Source organism: Ambystoma mexicanum, chromosome 5p (genome assembly GCF_040938575.1).
Source record: "Ambystoma mexicanum isolate Mex_15411 chromosome 5p, UKY_AmexF1_1, whole genome shotgun sequence".
NCBI classification, from domain to species: Eukaryota; Metazoa; Chordata; class Amphibia; order Caudata; family Ambystomatidae; genus Ambystoma; species Ambystoma mexicanum.
The window spans coordinates 209,623,257-209,644,331 of NC_090930.1; the positions used below are offsets into that span (position 1 = coordinate 209,623,257).

The window sequence follows — 21,075 nt, forward strand, 5'->3', positions numbered from 1 at the left end:
AGCATGTGATTCTAAGCAGATTAATAGCAATAAGTAAAGTAACGGCCAGCAAGTGGCAAGTGCAAGGCTAAGTGCATGGGTTAGTGCAGTCATCAGTTGTCAAAGGGCTGGAAGGGGGACTGCAGGGATACAGAAACAGTCCCCAAGTGCGGGGGTTGCCAGGTGGGCAGTGCAGGTGTGCGACACTGGCAGGCGATGGATCTGGGCCCAAGATCAGAGGGTGTCCAGGTAGCCAGTGCAGTTCCGGTTAAAGCCAGGAAGTCAGCAGAGGAGAGGAGGAGAAAAAGCAGAAGCAAAGAGATAGGTTTTGAGGTGCTACCGGAACCGGAGATGGTTCTCCTCAATTTTAAGGGAGGCAGGGTGGCTGTTCCAAAGGGAGGCACAAGCCGAAGACAGATCTACCCCCGACTCGTTGCTTGGAGAAGTGACTGACCCTGAGGGAGTTGGAGGCGGATGAGCGAAAAGCTAGAGAAGGAAGATATTTAGGGAGAGAGAGTTTAAGGTATTTAGGCCCCAGGCCCCAGAAGGCCTTGTGGACGATGCAGAGGGTTTTGAACTTAATCCTTGCAGCCACTGGGAGCCAGTGTAGAGATTTCAGTCCTGGAGAGATACGATCCCTGGGCTTGAGGCCAAGGACAAGTATCGCAATCCTGTTCTGGATAAGTTGCACAGGGTGGAGAGTAGAAGCAGGCAGATTTAGAAAGAGGCTGTTGCAATAGTCCAGCCTAGAGAGAACCAGAGCTCTGGAGACAGTGAGCTTCTGGGGGAAAGAGAGGAAAGGAACAATAACTGAGGAGGTAAAGCTGGTAATGTGACTTCTTAGTGATGTCAGAGATGTGAGGGGAGAAGGACAGTGAGGACTCCAAGATGACACTGAGTTTTCTTTGCCTTGCAGGTGGGAGCAGGAAGAGGGCCAAGAGAGGCTGGCCAGAGAGCGGCAGAAAAAGAGGGAGCGGGTGTGCCGATGAGGAGAATCTCTTACTGCCATTAAGGCAGAGGTCATTGGCAGCACATCATTCCTGAATAGCAGACAGACAGTCAGAGATAAGGGAAGGAGAGGAGGAGGCCGAGGGTAGCCTGAAAATGATCTGGGTGTCATCCGCATAGCACTGGAAGTTGGGGCAGAGTGCGGCGATGTGATGGGAAAAGAGTGCCAGTTATTGGTTGAACAGCCAGGGAGAGAGGTTAGACCCCCGGGGGACACCACAGGTAGAGAAAAAGATAGTTTAGAGGAAGAACCAAAGTTGGACCTGGTCTGGTCGGTCAGAGAGGAAAGAAGTCAGCCACGCTAGAGCCTGACCAGTGATACCCAGGTTATCATGGAGACGGTTGAGCAGGATGGCATGGTTGACAGTGTCAAAGGCAGAAGAGAGATCAAGCAGGATGAGCATGCAAGGGGTGTTGGAGTCAAGGTTGGAGAGCAGGTCTTCACGGATGCTCAGGAGAGCAGTTTCCGTGCTTCTGGCAGCTCTGAAGACAACCAACATATTCAGCGTGGAGATCAAGCTGGGAGATGGCCAGTTTCCCCAGGAGCTTGCCTAGGAAGGGAATGATGGAGATTGGGTGATAGTTAGCCGGGCAGGAGGGGTCGGCAGAGGGTTTCTTAAGAAGAGGGTGCACAAGGGAGTGCTTCAGGGGGGCAGGGAAGACTTCAGTGGCGAATGAGCGATTGCAGAAATCCGCCAGGATAGGAGCTAGGGAGTAGATGGGGTCCTTGATAGTTTTTGAGGAGCCGGGGTGGACCTGTTTTGACAACACTTTCATAGATCGGACTTGTCTAGAAAACTTGTCTGCGGAAAACAGGGGTAAGGCAGAGACAGAGGGAGGAGGGGTGGCTGCAGAAGGGCCAGAGGGAGAGCAGGGAGCAGCGGATATGAGGAGAGTGAGGACAGGATGTCCTGAGTTTTATAGATGAAGTGAGAAGCCAGTGCCCTGCAGAGGGCCTGGGAAAGGACAGGCGAGATAGAAACTGCAGCAGTATTGGCCAGTTCCTTGCAGATTTTAAAGAGTTCAGCTGAGTTGTTAGATGCCGCAGAGACGCGGCTTGGACATGAACTCTGTTCTTGGTTAGGACAGAGAGCCGGTATTGCCTTCGCAGCAGTCGTCAGAGGATGTACATGAATCGTGCCATTTCCTCTCGGCCACCCTGCACTTGCGTTTTAGGGTGACGAGATCCGAGTCATACCAGGAGTTACATTTGGCTTTGGGCTTCAGGCGGATTCTCATGACAGGGGCAAGAATATCAAGAGTAACAGATATAGCAGAGTGGAGCATGGAGAGGGCTGTGTCAGGATGGGAGTCAACCGAAGGGGCGGGGGGGGCGAGAAGGTAGCAGCGAAAGCCTCAACTGACACACGCTTCATGGGTCGGATGACCGAGAAGGTGGGTGGCAGTGAAGAGGGTGGCTTTGCCTGTGGAGTAGGGAGGGTGAGGTGGGAGGATAGGAGAAAGTGATCACTCCAGGAGAGAGGAGTGGAGAGAGGGACGGAGAGGGGAAGGTCAGAAGAGATCAGAGCATCAAGAGTGTGCCCAGCAGAATGAGTAGGCCCAGACGGGAGAATAGAGAGTGAGAGAGTCGCAGAGGTCACGAAAGAGACCAGTGGGGGGACTGGAGGCATCCAGGTGGATGCTGAAGTCGCCAAGTAAGAGGAGTTGAGTGGTTGAGGACAGGAGTGAGGAGGAGAGGTCAGCCCACTCAGAGAGGAAGGAGGAAATTTGACCAGGTGGCCGATAGATAGTAGCCACGGTAAGGGAATGGCTAGGAGAGAGAGAGAGTCGGCAGACAAGACATTCAAAAGAGGAGTAGGTCTGCGTAGGAGTGACAGTGGCAGGAATCCACTCAGGGAAGATAAGGGCAACACCACCCCCTGCACGGTTAGGCCTGGGCATGGAGAGGATCTTGTAACCATCAGGTAGGAGTGTGTCAAAGCTGGTGGCAGAGCTGGCTGTGAACCATGTCTCAGTGAGACAGAGGACGTCGAGGTCCAGTTCCTCAAGAAGGTGACAGATATCAGGAGTGCTTGATGGCAGAGCGAGAATTTAGAGTGGCAATGTGGAGAAGGTTGCCATCCTTGAAGAACTTCCGGGGAGGTGTACAGATCAGAGGTACGCCCTGCGGAGGTGTTGAAGAAGGAGGTGAAGAAGGAGCACGAGAGGGGGCAGGGAGGGAGGGTAGAGGCAAGGTAGCCAAGGATAGAGGAGGTGGGGCAGCAGGAGAGGAGAGGAAGTTGATGAGGTGTGGGAAGCGTCTATCAAAGAGGTGAAGGTTGGCCTGAGGGCCTTGGACCAAGATGGTCCCATTAGTGTAGACATTAATGATGGCCTTAGAGGAGCGGAAGGGGGCCAAGAGGACATCCCAACGGGTGCCACCATTAATGGGAGAGGAGGAGAAAGGAGAGAGCACAGAGACCATATGAAGGGTCCATAGGTCAGGCGAAGGCACGAAAAAGAGGATGTCAGTGAGAGTTTCCTTAGAGCAGGCACTAGTGTAGGTTTCAGCGATAGGGAGGCCTGGGTTGGAGACCAGGATGTCCTTTTTAAACTTTTTCCTACCAGATTTAGTGAGGAGAGCAGGATAGTCAATGGAGAAGCAGTTAGAGAAGATAGGTGAGACAGAGAGCACCATGGAGTAGTGGGGGGGAGGGAGGAGAAACGAGAGCACGCAGACAGGAAGTGAGCGGCAAGCACAAGTTACCACAATTAGAGCAAACAAACAGTAATGCGTATTAGGTACCGGGCCACCTAAGTTTGAGAATCCTGCGAGGGGAGAAAAACACCCTAGTTTACCACAGTTCAGAGCAAACAGTAATGCAAGGCCCCATCCGGATGTAACCAGGAGTAGGAGGGGTGGGCCGGGGAACGGACAACAGGTGGAACTGGCGCCTGGCGTCCCCTGCGGACACCTGCAGACACACAGGGAGCCGCACTGTAGGAGTCGCCGTTGGCCTGGGGCCCTTAGCCGCGGGGGCTGCCGGGCAGAGGGCTGCCCAGGAGGGGGGAGGTTATAGGCAGAGGGAGAGGAAGGGGGGAGTGGGCGGGCAGGGAGGCGGGGAGGGAGAGGAGGACCAGGAAGTGGGAGGGGGGAGCAGGAGCAGGCCAAGCACCGCGCTCAGAGCGCGAAAAGCAATTATTATATATTTTACAATCAAAAACACTCACGGAGGCCCAGGCAGGGCTTCCCAGGCCTGCTGTTCCCCTTGGGCTACCGGCGACCGCTCTCCACGCTCAGCTAAAGAAAGAAGCGAGCGGGGGGAACGGCCGTCGAGTAGGCCAGAGGGGAAGCAGGCACACAGCCATAGTGTTGGTTCTACACATAAGGGTGTGAGTGGTGACTTTGGGTGCAAAAGTAAATGGAAGTCAGTTTTCCTTAATGTCTTCTCTCCGAGATCTGCTAAATTCAGTGTTCAAAATGGAGGATTGGGCTTAAACCCACTCCAAGATGGTGGATTGTCTCAGCTGGGTTCTAATTTAGAAGGGGAGATTATCTTGTCTGCCCATTCTAAACTGCCTTTAATCAATTCCCCTTTGAATGAGCAGTCAAGTTTCCCTCAGTTCACTTAAGATCAATTTCTTTTTAACATAAGCCTGAAGATTCAAATCAGCTGTGTGAAGACCTCAATCAACTACCTCTGGTGGAAGCACAGCTTGCAAGTGTAGAGAGTTAATTAATCCAGCCAAGAGTTAGAACTGTTCTTTTTGTTGAGTAACTGTGCAGATGTAATGGTGGCACATTTGCAGGAAACTGGCAATTTGTAAGCTACTTTAAAAAACCTCAAGACTTTGCAGAAATAAGAGTGAAGAGCAAGATTTATTGTGACATTTGAAAAACTGTAGTGAATTCTGTACGGCTACGAAGGATAAACATTATTGGCAGCAAGAGTTTAGAAGGAGAAAACAGCTTTGTCAGAGGTCTTAGCTAATCACCATGAGAAAGTTGGATTGGCTAGATAAGGCAAGAATTAAGTTGTAAATAATTAATTTTCTTTTCGAGAAAGGTTCACTGTTGGTTTGCAACCGCGCTAGTAAAATGCATACGCAGCTGAGAACGTTGTTCGCGCTACGCAGCTGCAGAACCTTAACAGAGCTGTGGGTGCATGAAAATGAACTTTGGAGTAGTTTTAGTTTTAGTTTTTCAGAAACAAAGATAAAACTTGCCCGGATGTCTGTTCCGTGTAATTTCACAAAAGCAGACTGGGGATCTTAACGCTGGCTCTCACTAACTTCAAGTACGCGCATGCGTCGAACTTGAGTCAGAAACTTCCCCTCTGGGAAATGGAGTATTGGGAGTGCATTTATGTATTTAGGTTTCAGAGTGGTTATTACTCACGAATACATTCTGAATATTCAAGTGACCAACTGAGGAGTGAAGCAACTTCATTATAGTTTTTGGGCATTTTTCAAATTGGAAAGACAGGAATTCTGAAATCCACGTAAGATGTTTTGAAGTTTCAGAATTTTAATTGATAGATTAGTTTGAGCAAGTGAACGCAGAAAAGTCCAGGTAATATAGTTTCTTTTCAAGAGATGTGTTGAGAGGAAACGGACACTGCAATTTGTACATTCAGAAAATATTTTTGAACTGCAAAAGCAGCACAAGCATAAAGATTGCAATTCCTCCAGGCATTTAGCAGAGGACTCACAGGTATTTTGAGTGTTGGCTAAATGGGAGAATTACAAAGGTTAATAATTTGAAGTTTGTACTAACTCCTTGACTCCTATTCAGGGTGCCAATAAGAAGCAAGAAGAGCTCCTGTGTCGTTTATTGTTTTATCCCATTTCCCGCTCCAACTGAACTGTCCTCCACTGTAAATCTGAAACTGGGGCGCTGAGCAGCTGGTGAGGGACTGTGGGGTCTAGCAGCTCCTACGAAAGACTTGAAGAGAACCTGACGGGTCTTTCCCCCCTGAATGAGCAGAAGGAAAGCTCTGAGAGCTAGCCAGATGGCCTGGAGCTCCATTCAGTTGATATGCGACTCCTGCTCCTGCCGTGTCCAAACTCCATGCATGCTGTGGCTGTCCAGCGTGGGACCCCCCGCCCCCTCAGTCTTTCAGGGATAAGTCCGTAGTGATGGTGACCTGTGGGGCCAGCTGCCGGAAGGGCTTGCCCATCCGCAGGTTGTAGTCCCAGGACTATGATGTGAGGTCTGAGTGGAGAGAAGCCGGTATGCTGACCAGCTCTGCTTGGGAGCCCTTCTCCGGATTCCACGAGGCTGCGAAGTGTAGCTGTAATCTCCTCATCCTGAGTCTCATGTGTGGCACAGGCAGTAGGACTGCTGCCATGATGCCCAATAAGTGTTGGTACCACCAGGCAGAGGTCACTGCTCTGGTAAGAAGTGAATAGTGGCGCTCTTGATGGCCGCAATCTTGTCCTCCGAGGGAAAGATCCTATCTGAGCTTGTCTTCCAGATTATGCCCAACTTTGTTGTTTGCGTTGGTGTTGAATCGCGAACGGTCAGGCTGCCTCGACCTCCATTCCTGGAAGCCCCGGAACCTGTCGAACGACCACCCTCTGTCGGAGCATTGATGCGACTGGGTGTACGCCTTGGGGGTGGCCTTCGTAGTTTGTGAGCCGTTTTTCTTTTTATCTAATTCCTCGTCGGTGGTAGAGTTAAAGAGGTCACTACCCTCGAACGGAAGGTCCAATATGCTTTCTTGGACATCAGGGTTAAACCTAGTAGCCCAAAGCCAGGCCGTCCTCATGTCCGTGGCGATGCATATGGCCCGGCAAGAGGTATCGATGTGGGCGACAGTGAACTCCATGATGTCCTGCGCTACCAGCTTGGCAACTCCTAGACCCGCCTTGAAGCGTGCGTGGCTCAGCACCGGAAGTTCTGGAAGGAAGTCCGCTATTTCCCGCCAAAGCCTCTGGTTAGCAGCTACCAGTATGGCATCCGCGTTCGATTGATGCAGGTGCAGCTAGGCGTTGGAGTAAAGCTTCTTCCTGTATGCCTCCAAGATCATCTCTTCCTTGCCTAGCAGCGCAGATGACGAGGTGGTCGAGGGCAACTGAGGCTTAGAGTAGAGTGACGCTGTAGCAATCACTGAAGGGTGCGGTTGAGGGTGCGCTGACAGCAAGAATAGATCCCCTCCATCTGTCCATACTTGGCATAGATGGGCCGATTAACAGGTTGGGCCCAGCGTGGCTTGAACCACATCTTCTTGGCCAAGACAACCACGTCCTTCTGCATCGGGATACTTTTTTTTGGTAGGAGGTCGTAGATGAGGATTTCTGCCAAAACCCCCTCCTCAGGCTGCTGGACCGCAGGTTGAGGAAGGCCCAAATATTCAGCCAAACCTGCAAGCCGGTCGTGGAAGAACTTTGCTGACGACGGCGTGTTAGGATCCTCCTCCTTGTCTGTGTCCACTAGAGTGTCCGGCTGGTTTGGAGCGGGTGGAGGTGTGCTGGGCGCCGTGGACTGCAGTGTGGAGACCAGAGGCTGCTCTGGAGGCTGGTGTGGAGCCGCCTGTACTGTGGGAGGCAAGGGAGCCGGAATCAAAGGAACCGGCAGGGGCAGCAGGGGTTGAATTGGGGCCTGTGGCCCCAGAACCTTGGGAGGCATGACTATGGGCGTCGGTGGAGTGACCGGAGGGAGCAAGTCCCTGACTGCATCCCGCAGGATGGCCCACATTTAGGGGGTTCGCATCAGCGCCAGGAACCTTTCGAAAAACGGTCTTCGAAGGCTGAAGTGGCAGGTGATATTGACGGAGTGGCTGGGGGCTGCTGGGGCCAGAGTGCACTGTCTAGGTTGCAGGGGGAACCTGCCCTGTGCTGCTGATGGACACACTGTAGGCCACGTACCTGGTGGACACCAGTCCCACCTAGAAACTCGTTCTCCCGCCTGTTAGGAGTGGTATCGGTTGAGCGGCCAGTCTCCACCAAGACTCTTGGCAGTGGAGCATGAGACATACCCTGCACCTCAGGCCGGGGCCTGGAAGGTGTATTGCCCTCAGCTGTGTTGCCGGTAGTGCTGCATGCATGCGCCCCCTCAGTCATTAGGCCGGTACTAGGGCGTTGCTCCTTGGGTGTACAACCGGTAAAAGAACCTTGCGGTCCCTCAGCACTGCTTCCAGAAGGATCTGAAGACCCCCTCGGCCGTGAGGCCGGTAGCTGGACTAGCCTCGGTACGTGTGCTGGTGCGAGAACCTGAAAGATTCCTCCGCTCAGGCATTTCCTTGGGAAGGAGTCCCCCCTTATGGGGTGCGATCGAAAATAGCAGCCCTCCCTTGGGCCTCGCTCTCTGTCTGACGAAGTCCTTCAAGTCCTCTCGGGGTGACCTTTCAAAGAGCTCCTTCCACCTAGCTAGCCTGTGTTTCAGTGCGCGTGGAGTCAGTGTGTCACACGCTGTACAATCTTCCCAGCTGTGGTCGGGGCCAAGGCAGCAGAGGCAAGGAGTGTGGGGGTCGGACGTAGGAAAGAGCCCCTCACAGGCTGGACACCTGCTGAAGCCCACTGAAGTCGACATGCGCTGGGGAGGAGCGTGATGCTGGAGGACCAAGTACCTGAATGACACAAAGAAGACAAAAAGAAAAAAGTATCCGGGGAAAATGCGTGGTATTACATGGCCGAACTCAAACCCAGGAAAGCTGATGGTATCGGCCTGTTCCCATCGATGCGGAAAAGGGGACTGAGGAGTGGCGCCGGTGGGTTGAGTCACAGGTTTATTCTCCCAGGGCCGCGCCTCTAAATTTAAAGGGGAAAGAGGTTTTCTGGTGAAAATGGTTCTGTCTCCTGTCCCTAGCGAGGGACGCCCATGCAGTATGGAGGAAAGGGGATGGGACGCAAGAGTACATTGGGTTACGGTTTGTCAATTTTTTTTATTCTAATAGACAGAGGGTTTTTAAGGAAGGAATGTGTTCAGATAATGACCCTGCAATTGATTTGTTTTGGTCAAGGTTGATGTGGGGGGGAAAATGTGTCACTTATTATTGCTTTGTATCATTTTTAATGGATAATTTAGAACAATTAGTATGATTTTCTTAGTAATGACAACTATTTTTGTATATAGTATTATATTCCTCAATTTGTTTTAGATTAATATCATGGAACAAGTTACTTACCTGTAACGTTTGTTCTCCAGCATGGGTCTGGCATGGATTCACATGCTCATGACTATTCCCTGTCGTCAAGGAAAAAAGTTTCACTTTCGCTTACAAACTATATTTCTTCTCTAAACCAATCACTGGACTCTGGGTCATATACTGCCCCCAGCCAATAACTGCCCTCTCCCTAAGTGTTAGGGAGAATTCTCTTAGAAGGCTAATTTCCCAAACCTAGTGAAAATAGCTTTTACAGTGCTAAGCTTTGTGGTTAGGTACACTAAAGTATCAGAAGCACTCTAAAATGTATACTCAATACAAATCCCACCGCTGTACACCAGGTAAATCTAGGTGGTACAGACTGCTACCAATTGGGTTTACTGCTTACTCCTGTAGTCATAATCATTTTGCAGTGTTCCCCAAGGGAACTGCACAGGATTCTGCCTAACACTAAGCCCCTCCTATGGCAGAGGGTTCGCATTTCAATCCATGCCAGACTCATGCTGGAGAACAATAGTGTTAGGGAAGATTATGTGCAGTATCCTTTAGAAGACTAAAACAACCTTGACCTCCGGGCAATAGGAAGCAAACCTTTGGTATACGTCTGTAATGCACAGTTTGGTAGTGTGGCTGAGCAGCCAGGCTTATCTCATGAGGGGTCAATGAGAGCATTAGGGTTGTGACACAGAGTTTCACAGTGACTGTTATTGTTGGTTTGTTTTATTATTTATAATGCGCAAGCATACCTAGGGGTATCAGAGCGCAGCCTTTACAAGAATTTGCGAAGCTTGGTTACAGGTCATAGAATATGCAGAGTAATAGTAGGGTACAACGATAATATATACATTTCAACAATGAAGTACAAAGATATTATAAACATATAGACAAGTGGGCACACGTGGTTACATTGTGTGTACATTGCTGATAGCATGAAAGTGGGCCCATCAGTGGGCAGAGTTAGTGACGTCCTACGTTTTCAGCTATGCAACAACCTTGGATCGGAAGTTCTGGTAAGGCAAGTCCACTCTGAGATTGGGCGGTAGGGAGTTCCACAGTTTGGCCGCTTTCACTGGGAAGCAATTGCCCCATTGGTGGCGCGTTTGAAGTTTGGGACAGAGAGGCAGTCTTTGTAGGCAGATCTAGTGGGTCTCAGGGGATCTGTCTATGGAATCTATCAATCAGGTAGATAGGGGCAGCGTTATTGAGGGATTTGTACGTGAGCAATGCAATTTTTAAAATAATTTTATTGTTAGTGGAGAGCCAATTATTCTGTAGGTTGAATTCCTAGATATGCTCTCTTCTGGAGATGCCCAGGGCCCTCTGAGGGCATTGTTCTGGAGGGTTTGAAGTTTGCTGGTGGTAGCCCTGGAAGTTCCAAGGTAGAGGGCGTTGCAGTAATCCAGGCGGGACAGTATAAGGGCTCTAGCGAGGGTAGGGCAGCTAGTATCGGTCAGAAATGGTTTAGTTGTGCGGATTAATTTGCACGTATAGACGGTGGAGGACGCTAGGGAGCTCACCTGTCTTCTGAAGGAGAAATTAGAATCCAGGTAGAAACCCAAAGTTTTGACCTCTTGTCCAACCCTAATGTTGTTACCATCGATCATGAAGGAGTTGTAGGCATGGCCAAGTTTCTTTAAGCTAGCCGTGGTGCCTAGGGTGATGAGTTCCGTTTCATCATCATTCAGGCATAGTCCATGTGTGGTCATCCATGCCTGGATGATGATGTACACCCTATTTAGCAAGGCCAAATCCTTTCCATAATCTCCAGAAAGCGGAAGGAGGATCTGGGTATCATCTGCATAGTTAGTATAGGTGATACCGAGATGATCCAAATCATCGAAAAGGGGCTTGGTAAATATGTTGTACAATGTGGGAGGGACGCAGGAACCCTGCGGGACACCACAAGTGATCTGTAAAGGGTCTGCCGCCGCAGTTGGTGAAAAGACCCTCATGGTTCTGCCGTTGAGAAAGGAGGTAATCCAGGTGATGGCCTCAGTGGAGAAATGAGCTGATGTGTGCAGAGGACAGAATGATCGACCAGGTCGAAAGCTACAGACAGATCGAGAAGAAGGAGTAGGGCAACTTGGCCGTTATCTCCAAGTATCAATCTGAGCTTTCAAGTCTATGAGAGCAGTTTCAGTCCCATGTTGAGGGCGAAACCCTGATTGTCTGGAACCTAGTAGATGGTGTTCTTCCAGGAACTTCTGAATTTGTACATAGGCAACCTTGTCCAGGATTTTTAGTAGAAAGGGGACGGTTGTTTTCGGTCTGTAGTTTGTGGGCGTGGCTGGGTCGAGTGTGGGTTTTTTTAGTAATGGAAGTACCCAGGATTGTTTCAAATTAGTGGGGATCGAGCCAGTGGTGAAGGAGGCATTAATTAGTTTTGTGATGAAGGGGGAGAGATCACAGGCAGCATTCTTGATGAGCTGTGCTGGGCACAGGTCTCCCTGACAGTTGGAGGGTTTCAGAGATAAGATGATTTTTTCTACTTCAAGAGTCGTGACTTTAGAGAAGTAGAAACGAGTGAGATCTGTGGGCATGGGCTTATCTAGTGTTTTAGAGGGAGGAGTGTCGTTGAGGGATGCTTTTTTTACGGGCGATTTTACTTTGCAGGGTCGCAATTTTGTTTGCTAATGTGTTTTGGATTTCTGCGCACCAATTTTTGTCTTTGGTACAGGTGTCAGGAGGTGTTATGGGGGTTTCTACTTCTTTAAGGATGGTGAATAGTTCCTTCATGTTTGATTTAGCCTGGGATATGCGGGAGTCGTAGGAAGTTCATTTAGCCAGGTAGATTTCTTTTTTATAAAGTGTAGTTAGTTTGGAGAGTTTAAGTTTGTTTGCGGCTGAGGGGGATTTTTTCCAGGTAGCCTCACAGTTCCTTTTTTGCGGTCTTAAATTTTGAAGGAATGGTGTGTACTATTTTTTTTAGGTGAGTGTTCGGTTTGCTTGGTCTCAATTTGAGGGAGGCAATTTGGTCCAGTGAGGTAGCCCTGATCTTATTATATTCTTCGACCAAGGTCTCAGGGTCCAGGTTGTCTGGGAGTGCGTTGAGTGTGGGAAGGAGGTGCGAGATGAGTCTTTCAGCTGTCATATTCTTCTTATTTCTTGTGCGGGTGGGCGGGGCCCTGATAATGGGTGGGGGTCTGTCAGTCGAGAGCATGAACGAAACCAGGTGGTGGTCGGTCCAGGCTAGTGCTGAGATATTGGTAATATTTGCTAGACAGTTGTAGTCAGCCACCCAATCGAGTGTTCTACCTCTGGAGTGTGTTGGTGAGGTACTTCTTTGCGTAAAGCCTAGTTCTGTGAGTGTGTTGACTATAGTGCTGGCGGCGTGGTCATCAGGATCGTTGTAACCCATATTAAAGTCGCCCAAGGTGAGGACCTGGGTGGAGCTAGTAAGGTTACTGGAGAGGATAGTGTTAATATCTTCATCAAAGGTGCCAATGTGGCCTGGCGGGCGGTAGATCAAGTGGATGTTAAGAGTTTGGGTGTTGGTGAGTAGAACTTTTACTGAGAGTGTTTTGCATGATGTGACCTCTGTAGATGTCTCATAGTAAGACTACATTTGTGAATGATGGCAACACCTCCTCCTCTAGTATTAGGGCGGTCCTGTCTGAGCAGTTGTCTGGGACTGCCAGCATGAGCATAGGATCTGCTGCTGGGTGCAGCCAAGTCTCAGTAATGGCCAGAAGGTCAAGGTCTTCTTTGAGGATCAAGTCAGCAATCTCTGTAGCGTGAGCTACTAATGATCTGGCGTTGATCAAGACTCCCTTTATTTTGGGGCTAGTTATGTTTGTGGTAGTGACTCCCTTGTCCCGTGTGGGGTCAGGGGTATCATGTGTAGGGGAGTTACGTGAGGTTCTAGGGTTGGAGTTTTGAGGCAAGTTTGATTTTTTGGTAGAGGAGATTAGTGTTCTGGCGTTCTGAGATGCGGGCAGTGAGCGGGCAACGGGCTCATAGATTGTAGCTAGTCTAGCTCTAAGTCCTAAATTCCTATCGATAGTGGATCGAGGGAGACTGGTACATTGCAGTGATTGAGGGTTGAAAGTATCTGGGTATGGGGACTTGGTAATGGGCATAGCAGAATATGGCATGTTAGGTAGCTGGGGTACTATGTTGGGCCGTAATACAATGCTGGGAAGGATCAAGGTGCATGCAAGTACGATGGTGGTTAGTGGACACATGCTCGGTACTGGTAGCAGTACTGGTGGCAGGAGTGTTAGCTGACCAGTTTTAGGGAGAATTCTCTGTAAAGGCTAATTTCCCAAACCTAGTGAGTCCCCCAGCAGCTTTGTTGGATTTTTGGGGTTTATTCTTTTGTACTGCTAAGAGTGAGACTCTTTCTCCACTCTTAGACATGATTTGAGGTGTTCCTTTGACTTTGTATGTGTTCTATGGGCTATGGGGTCCTTTACCCCATAGGGTTTCATGTGTTTTTGATATGTGTAATTTACAAGTGTGTCTTTAAATAAATAATTATATACTTTTACACCAAAGCTCTCGTCAGTGTTTGCTTCTGCTACTGTATCTCAGTACCTATTGTGTATACTCTATATACTGCCTAACTCATCTTGAGAGAAGTCTGACTGCTCAGCCACAGCTACCAGGTAAATCTGGGTGTTACAGACTGCTACCAATTGGGTTTACTGCCAACCACCTGTAGTCCTAAATCTTTTGCAGTGGTCCCTAAGGGAACTGCACAGGTTTCTGCCCAACAACCAGGGCCCTAAATTTGGAGCATCTCAATTTAGGCTAGGGTACACAAGGCAGGCAACACCTAGATGTGAAACATTGCAAATTGACTAAAGTACACAGGGCAGGCAGCACCTAGATGTGAAGCATTGCAAATTGACTAAGGTACACAGGGCAGGCAATGCATGATTTTAACACAGTATCGGTAGGCAACCCTGAATCCCGCTAACATAAGGCAATGGAAATAAGGACTGGGTGTAACATGCCGCTATCAAATGGCATTGCAAATACTGGTGGAAACAGCATTAGTGCAGCAGTGCAACAGGGACTAGACAATTTCGTAAATGGCTAGGTACATTGAGGGCTAAGTATGTCTAAGTAGGTATGACTACGTATGACCAAAGCGCGTTAATATTCTTTGACCAAAAGGCCATTTGCAGCATGGGTGGCCGTATGTTAACGCAGTCACATCATTAACTTAGATGTAATCTCTATCGGGCAGGCCGTTGTTTTGCTAGTTAATTACATATAATAGATGTAACAGTTGGCCGTGTGGGTACATAGCAGATTATCTGAGCGTACTCGTATGAGTAAGTGTTCACATACCTCATGCTATGTCCATATGTGGGTTAGACCAGAGTTCCTGGCTAACGGCGTGGATGGCAAGGACCGGCACAGACAGGCCTGTGCCTTTGCTGGGTGCCTTCGATGGAGGGCCGGCTGACGCCTTCCGACGCGGCCGTGGACAGAATATGCGAGCGGAGGCCAATAAGCAGCAGGCTCGTTAGGAGCTGCTAAGCAACCAAAAGCACAACAAGTGCAGCTGCCATTTTCCGCCTGCTCCTCGTGTGTCGGCAACTTTCGGGAGCTCCGTAAAGGCAGAAAACGGTGCTATTTTTAGCAGAATGGGGTGGATGGGTCTCCAGGGGGTAGTGGTAAGGTGTGGGGTGCTTAGGCTGCACTCTTGAAAACACCTTACCATGAAACACACTGGTGATTGCTCCTGGTGGCTCCTCCTTGCTGTATGGACGGAGCAAGCTGGGCTCCTGCCCACCTGAGCATCGCGGGTGAAGTGGAGATGTGGGGCACAGACAGGCCTGTGCCTTTTCTGGGTGCCTTCGATGGAGGGCCGGCTGACGCCTTCCGGCGCGGCCGTGGCCAGGATATGCGAGCGGAGGCCAATGAGCAGCAAACTTTATTCAAATAAACACTTCCACTCAAGGTCTCTTGATTAAACAATTATTAATTTAACAGTCAGTTATATAGGCCCTCTTCAGAAGAGAGCAAAACGCACTCTTGGTTTCTCACAATCAGATGATACCCATTGGGGATGGCACACAGACACTTTCTACATCCTCAGGTGACAAATAGCTAGGGCACTGTGTACACTGATTTATCACTATTACATTTAGAGCGATACCGAGTTTGGTGCAAATGTTAGATTGGTGAATAAAACAAATGTTAATAATTCAAAAACAGTCAAGTACTTTTTAAACCTTCCAATGTCAAGTACATTTTAACCCTTTCCTGAGAGAAAGGTAAAGGCACAGAGCCAGATGTAAGAAGAGTCTCTCAGTGAGCAAGGACAGCCAATGTTAGTTGAACAAAGTCTCTGGGAGCTGAAGATCTTGTTTGCAGGTAGGTAAAAAGTCTTGCACAATGTTTTTAGAAACGTTTGTAGAAATAAGATTCACTTGAAGGGCCACAGGCTGGGAGGCTTGTGCGGGGCAAAGCTGTAAGCAACTCTGCAAGGGCAACCAAGACATGTCTCAACTGAGAGCAAGTAAGGCTACAAAAGAGGTAGAGTCTCTTAGACATTACAGTACCTTTGATTAGAAGAAATGGTTCCAGCTTTCTTCAGTTCCTGTGCAGCTCTGCAGAAACTGGTGTTCCTGGGCCGCAGTCGTGGGGACAAGAGGGAGGACAAGGGGGAGGACGTCTGGGGACTCCTGCACTGCAATGGGGAGGTCCGCTGCAGCAATGGGCAATCTTCAATTCAGCTTCACTTTGCGGTTTCAGCTCCTCACGTCTGACAGCAAATAGCACCACTGCGGTTCTCGGATACCAATTCGGACTTTCCTTGCTTCTGGGGTCCAGCACTCTGTCGAAGTGGCTCAGATTTGGTCCGTCCTGCTTCAGGGAAGTACGGAGGATCTTACTGGAGCTCGGGTCTGACTTAAAAGTGATCCACTCGATTTGGTGTTCCTCTCCCTGGCACTTTGGTTCCATCAGAAGTGGAAGTACAGCCAGCTCCGAGAGGATGTCCAAACATGATCACTTTGGAGTGGATTGGTTCCACCAACTCCAGGGGAGTAGTCATCCTTGCCGGGTTTCTCTAGTTGAAATGAATTCAGAGCTTCAGCGCAGCAGGGCTTCACCTGGCAGACCAATGGTCCAGGAGTTGCAGCAGGTGTCTCTTCCAAGTTCTTCGAATTCCCTTGTCCAGTGGTCAACTGTACCTTCCAAGACAAAAAGCCTTGCCTTTTATCATGTTTCTCCCATTCATTCCAGCCTAGCTGTCTATCACACAGCAGGGTGGCAGTCCTTGACGGAGAGCCAGCCGGCCAATCACCTTTGGGTGCATTCCTGTAACCAAGGGGATTAAGCCCAGGGAGTTGTGGGCACCTCCCTCAATTCCTGCCCCTGCCAGACATACTGGAGCCAGAGGCGGGCTTCACTTGTGAATCCCGCCAAAGGCAAAATGAACAAGGGGACCAAACCTGGTTTGGCACGCAGAGTAAATCTCAAGAAGGACATTTCTTACAAGAAGTGGCAAAAAAAAAGACGACCAGGGCCATTTTGACAAAATGGGCACTGCTTGGTGCCTTACTGCAGCTGCGAACGCAGCCTGCTGTAAAAACACACAATGGTAGTAAAGAGTAAACCACTGCCACCAGCTATTAATTGTAGAAAGGGTACCATAAAAAAATGTTACATGAGAAACTAGACAAATAAGATACTAATTAACCCCTCCAGTACCCTATGGTAAGATAGTGTGTGCTAGGTCTAGAAAAGTTACAAATTGTAAGCAAAGTCAATTTCACTTCACTGCTCTTGGAAACAGTAGTTTGACCAAGAGAAGGTATTTAAACCTTTGAGAAATCTGAGAGCGTTCCCTGTACCACTGCACTGAAGGTGCTGTGTGACACAATGTAAAGATGATGCCTATGGAGTTTGTCAGACTCCAAAGTTAACAAGAACACAAATTAAAATCGCATTAAAATTACATACGAGATAAAAAAGGTCTTAAAGTCCAGCAAAAGAGCTGGGGGTCTCTAAGGTAGAAGGGAATTAGCACATTTCTGAGAATTCTTCCTAACAAACAGCAGCAGGTATGTAGACTTAACCTTTCATAGTTCTCTGGAGACTACTTGTGGCAGTTCCAGAATCTGTTGCAGGCTCTTTCTTCAGTCTTGGTTCCTTTCAAGAGGGTCATGTAGACTGCAGGGGTTACTTTGGGTTGCAGGATTTAATTTCGGTCGATCGTGGTATTTAGGGATTGCTTCAAATTCCAGTGGAACTCCCAAACGAGGAAAGGTGAAGACGCCTGCAGGACAGCCAGCCATGGGACACCATGGCCAGCCAGTGAAAGGTGATCATCCAGTAGCAAACACAGGAGAAGGTCCAGCACAGCTCCCCTTGATGAGACAGCTGGAAATGCAGGAGCAGGCAACGTATGGTACACGCTGAAGATCTGCCGCTACAAGGTGCTCCTTGCAACGATAGTTGCAGCAAAATAGCCCAGGAGCTGGTCCGTCCACAGGTTGACAAGGACTCTTTCGAAGGTTCAGAAAGCAAGGATCCTTGAGTGGGGTCAAGAATGGTTGTTTACACCGGTCCAGGGATTGAAGCACCAACATAATCCTTTTGAGCTCAAGACTGAGGTGCAGGGCTTTACTGGGAAGGCACTAAAGTCGATACTGGTCAGATACAGTGGTTCTCCTCGGGTTGTCAGCCTGCTGCACTTCTTTGTAGAGGTATTGGCTCCAACTAGGATTTCATAAACAGTTGCAGGAACCCTCCCTTTATCCAAGATTCAGCTTGGGTGGAATCCCAAGCCCACCAATGGCAAGGATCTGCATCATTCTAACGTTCAATAATGAATGGCCACTGGGCACAGCAACAGACACTCTGGCACCCGGGATGTGGATTAGCACTAGACAGTACCAGTCCATTCCTCTGGCCACACCCAATAACTGCTGTTAGACAGCAATAAACACAGCTTTGCCCAGGAAAGGTATTTCCATTGAAGGCATTTCCGGACCTGAGAAGGCAGGAAGAAGAGCAAAGAACAATATGATCAAAGATAAAGCAAAAAACCATGTGGCACAGCCATTTTAGGGTGCTAGCCAGCTTTAGTAGCCATTCTCTGTAAAAGCAAAAAGGCACATGTAAAATGTGCTAGAATGGTTAAAATATCCCGGCTGCCACCAGCTTCTCATAGGCACACTGTCAAAGTAATCAAAAAGCCAATACAGAAAATGTAAAGGATACAAAGTGCCCTAACCACACTTCACTTTAAGGGGATGTGTGCAATTGTAACAATACAAGAAATTAGTTCACAAAGAGACACATGGGCTAATCATAAATTCCTGGTCTGGAAAATATTCCGCTAATTCCAGCACTAGAATAGTTTGCCGGTGGGGCAAGTGATCTACGGGCAGGCCCGACCTGCCGGAGTTCAGAACCCTACCGGCAATCAAATGCCAGAATCACCAGCACTACCAGTGCCAGTATGCCTGGCAATCCCATCCATGGAGTCCTAGGGGGCTCCATGGATTGGGAACTTACCGGCATCTCCACCGCCTGTAATAGCCATATAATACCGGGTGGTGGAAATGGTGAGGCAGTGTTGCTGGTATCCCGCCGGAATTACCGGCGGCATACCAGCAAAACTGTAATAAGGGCCAAGGTCTCTCAGTACTGATAGTGTTAAGAACTAATTAGTTTCCCCATACCAATGAGCAAAAGGGCAAGGGAAGTAAAGCAGAATGCTGTACTTATTGTCCCAAAAATCAGTTTGAGGTTCAAAACTAAGCAAAAAGAAAGTGTCCCATAGATGTTTACAGGAGGAAAGCAGAAAAAGAAAATCTTTCATAACACCAACTTGTCAAAGACATATGCACATATACCCAGACAAAGTGATCCGTAACTGACCCACAACTACTGAAGAATGAGAACTAACAAGAGGCAGCTCAGGCCAGAAGACATTAAGCACCTTCTTATGCTGCATAATGTCCACAGAAACCTTCACTGTAGAGTTTTTTTTAGGCTTCAGAAGCAACTCTAAGATCGCTCCAGATACTGAAAGCAGAAGCAATATGGCAGAGCTTCAGAAAACTGACATTGGCACAGACTTCACTGCTTGAAGGCAGACAACACCATGGGCGCTCAATGGGAGCAGAGTAGAATAGGTGGCAGTGGGCTGAAAAGTGGAACATGAGGTGTATCCACAAGTTAGGTAAAGGTCCACTGGTGCGTTAGTGTCGCACTGCACTTTCTTGGGCATCCCATTTGTCTGGTGGGTGGGGAGGAGAGGAATAGGATGGACCAGAGCAAGTGTTACAGTAAAACATTTGTTTTATTCACCAACTTGGCAGCAAAGCCTTACAATTAACTTTATCTATAGAAAAGCAAAGTACATTTTAATGTGGTAAACATAAGTCCAAATATATTACCAGGTTTAGAAAACACATGCAACTACGGCTGCTTTGGTGTTTTAGAGACTAGGATACTCGCAGGTTATCAGCTGATATGCAACTGTGTGGAGGGCCACAAGGTACACAGAGCCATATGTAAGGTGGTGGAAAGTAACAAACATACATCTTCACATTATAGATCAGCTAGGTAGTATGCGTGAGAGAAATTATTTCATACCTATTTGTTGTAGGTGCTGGTGTGGAGAAAAGGTCAACAGCTGTGGTAGTGTTTACACTTTTCCCAGATAAAGTGCTTGGAGATGCAGACGTAGATGTTGAATTTGATACAACAGAAATTTCTCTTAAACGCTGCTCCTGAAACAAAGTTGTAAATTAGGGCACCTGAAAACAGCAGTTTTTTTTATTATATGTAATGCCTATGCACCTTCTCCATATGACGTTAGCTACACTGTCAATCTTAGGACAAACCCACGTGGTCAATAGTCTGAACCCTTAGTGAACTTACCTACACATACTACAAAATGGTAACAGTTTAATACACCTTAGGTGGGTTCCTGTTTGTGCTGCTAGCTCTACTGCACTTGCAATGACAATATAAGAAAAAATCCTTCTTACAATGGCCATATTATACAAATGTACCCTACAATCCAGGATAGACCTGCTTTCAATGTTTTTTTAAATACATTTTAAAATAAAGGTAATAACATTTTTAGCAACAATTCATTTGTTGAACACTGGCAAGTTTATGCATAATTCTTTTTCACCCAAGCTTATAAAAAATATTAAATGTGCCCTGGCTGTATTTGAGATTTACATCCTTCCACATCATTATGGGAGCTCCCAATTTACTCGTCTCTGCTCAAATAAATCACACACATAAAAAAACATTTGCCATCAAGACATAGAAGGACCAATTTGTATACATAATTGGGTTTTTCGCTGCAACTTGCACAGCGATCCAACCAGTGCCCTCTACAATGGAGAGAGCTGGCAGCAGATCTGTGTGGGAACAGTGATGTAAGAAAGGAGAAGGTGCCGCTGTGGACCAGCTGTGTCAATGGGTAGAAATGGAGAGGTACTGCAGTTTGGGCACGACAAGGCAGAGGAGAGTGACCTTTGCTGCGGCACCAGAACTCTGCAGCAGTATGTTAGCTAAGATTTTGATAAACATTGTGAATCTTCCTGACCTGTGTCAACCCCAGAAACTTTTGCTTTACTAGCGGGATATTTTTCCTTAATACCTCTGAGTGGGAAATTCTTCCACACCGACAGAATCTTTTACTCTTTTTATGGATGTCAGTTTTTAGACTGTCCATAGTGTCTTTAAGTTATCCTTTTTAACAACTTTTCGGCAATAAGTGCCTGTTGTTGCTGGGTTGCCATAGGGGCTCCCCTTTTAAACTTTCTCTGCCTACCCTTGAGAGAACTACCGTTCCAAGGGGTAGAAAGGATCTATGGATCCCTTTTACATTTTATTTGGTGAAACCAGCACACCCCGCCTTATGGAGAGGGCCAGGGAGATACCATGTATCCCCTTTCACACTAAAACTCGAACAATTCTGTTACAGGGACAAGCTAACCTTTAATGGCTGGTGGCAGTGATACCTTGTATTAATTTGGTGCACCTTTACCGCGGGCTGTATTCACAGTTGCAGTAAAGGCACATAAGGGTGCTCATTTTACCAAAA

The 21,075-nt window shown here is 48.2% G+C and overlaps 1 protein-coding gene across 9 annotated transcripts in view; it reads right to left on the reverse strand.

Moving 5' to 3' along the window:
• Window positions 1-21,075, reverse strand: part of LOC138480864 (phosphatidylinositol-binding clathrin assembly protein-like) — a 1,856,059-nt gene that overhangs the window by 1,055,617 nt on the left and 779,367 nt on the right. For 7 of the 9 annotated variants that reach the window (XM_069612640.1, XM_069612642.1, XM_069612644.1 and 4 more), the window contains exon 11: window positions 19,605-19,741. In XM_069612640.1, the coding sequence (XP_069468741.1) occupies window positions 19,605-19,741 (137 nt within the window). The remainder of the gene's footprint in view (window positions 1-19,604; window positions 19,742-21,075) is intronic. The other 2 variants (XM_069612639.1, XM_069612645.1) reach the window with 1 other exon arrangement.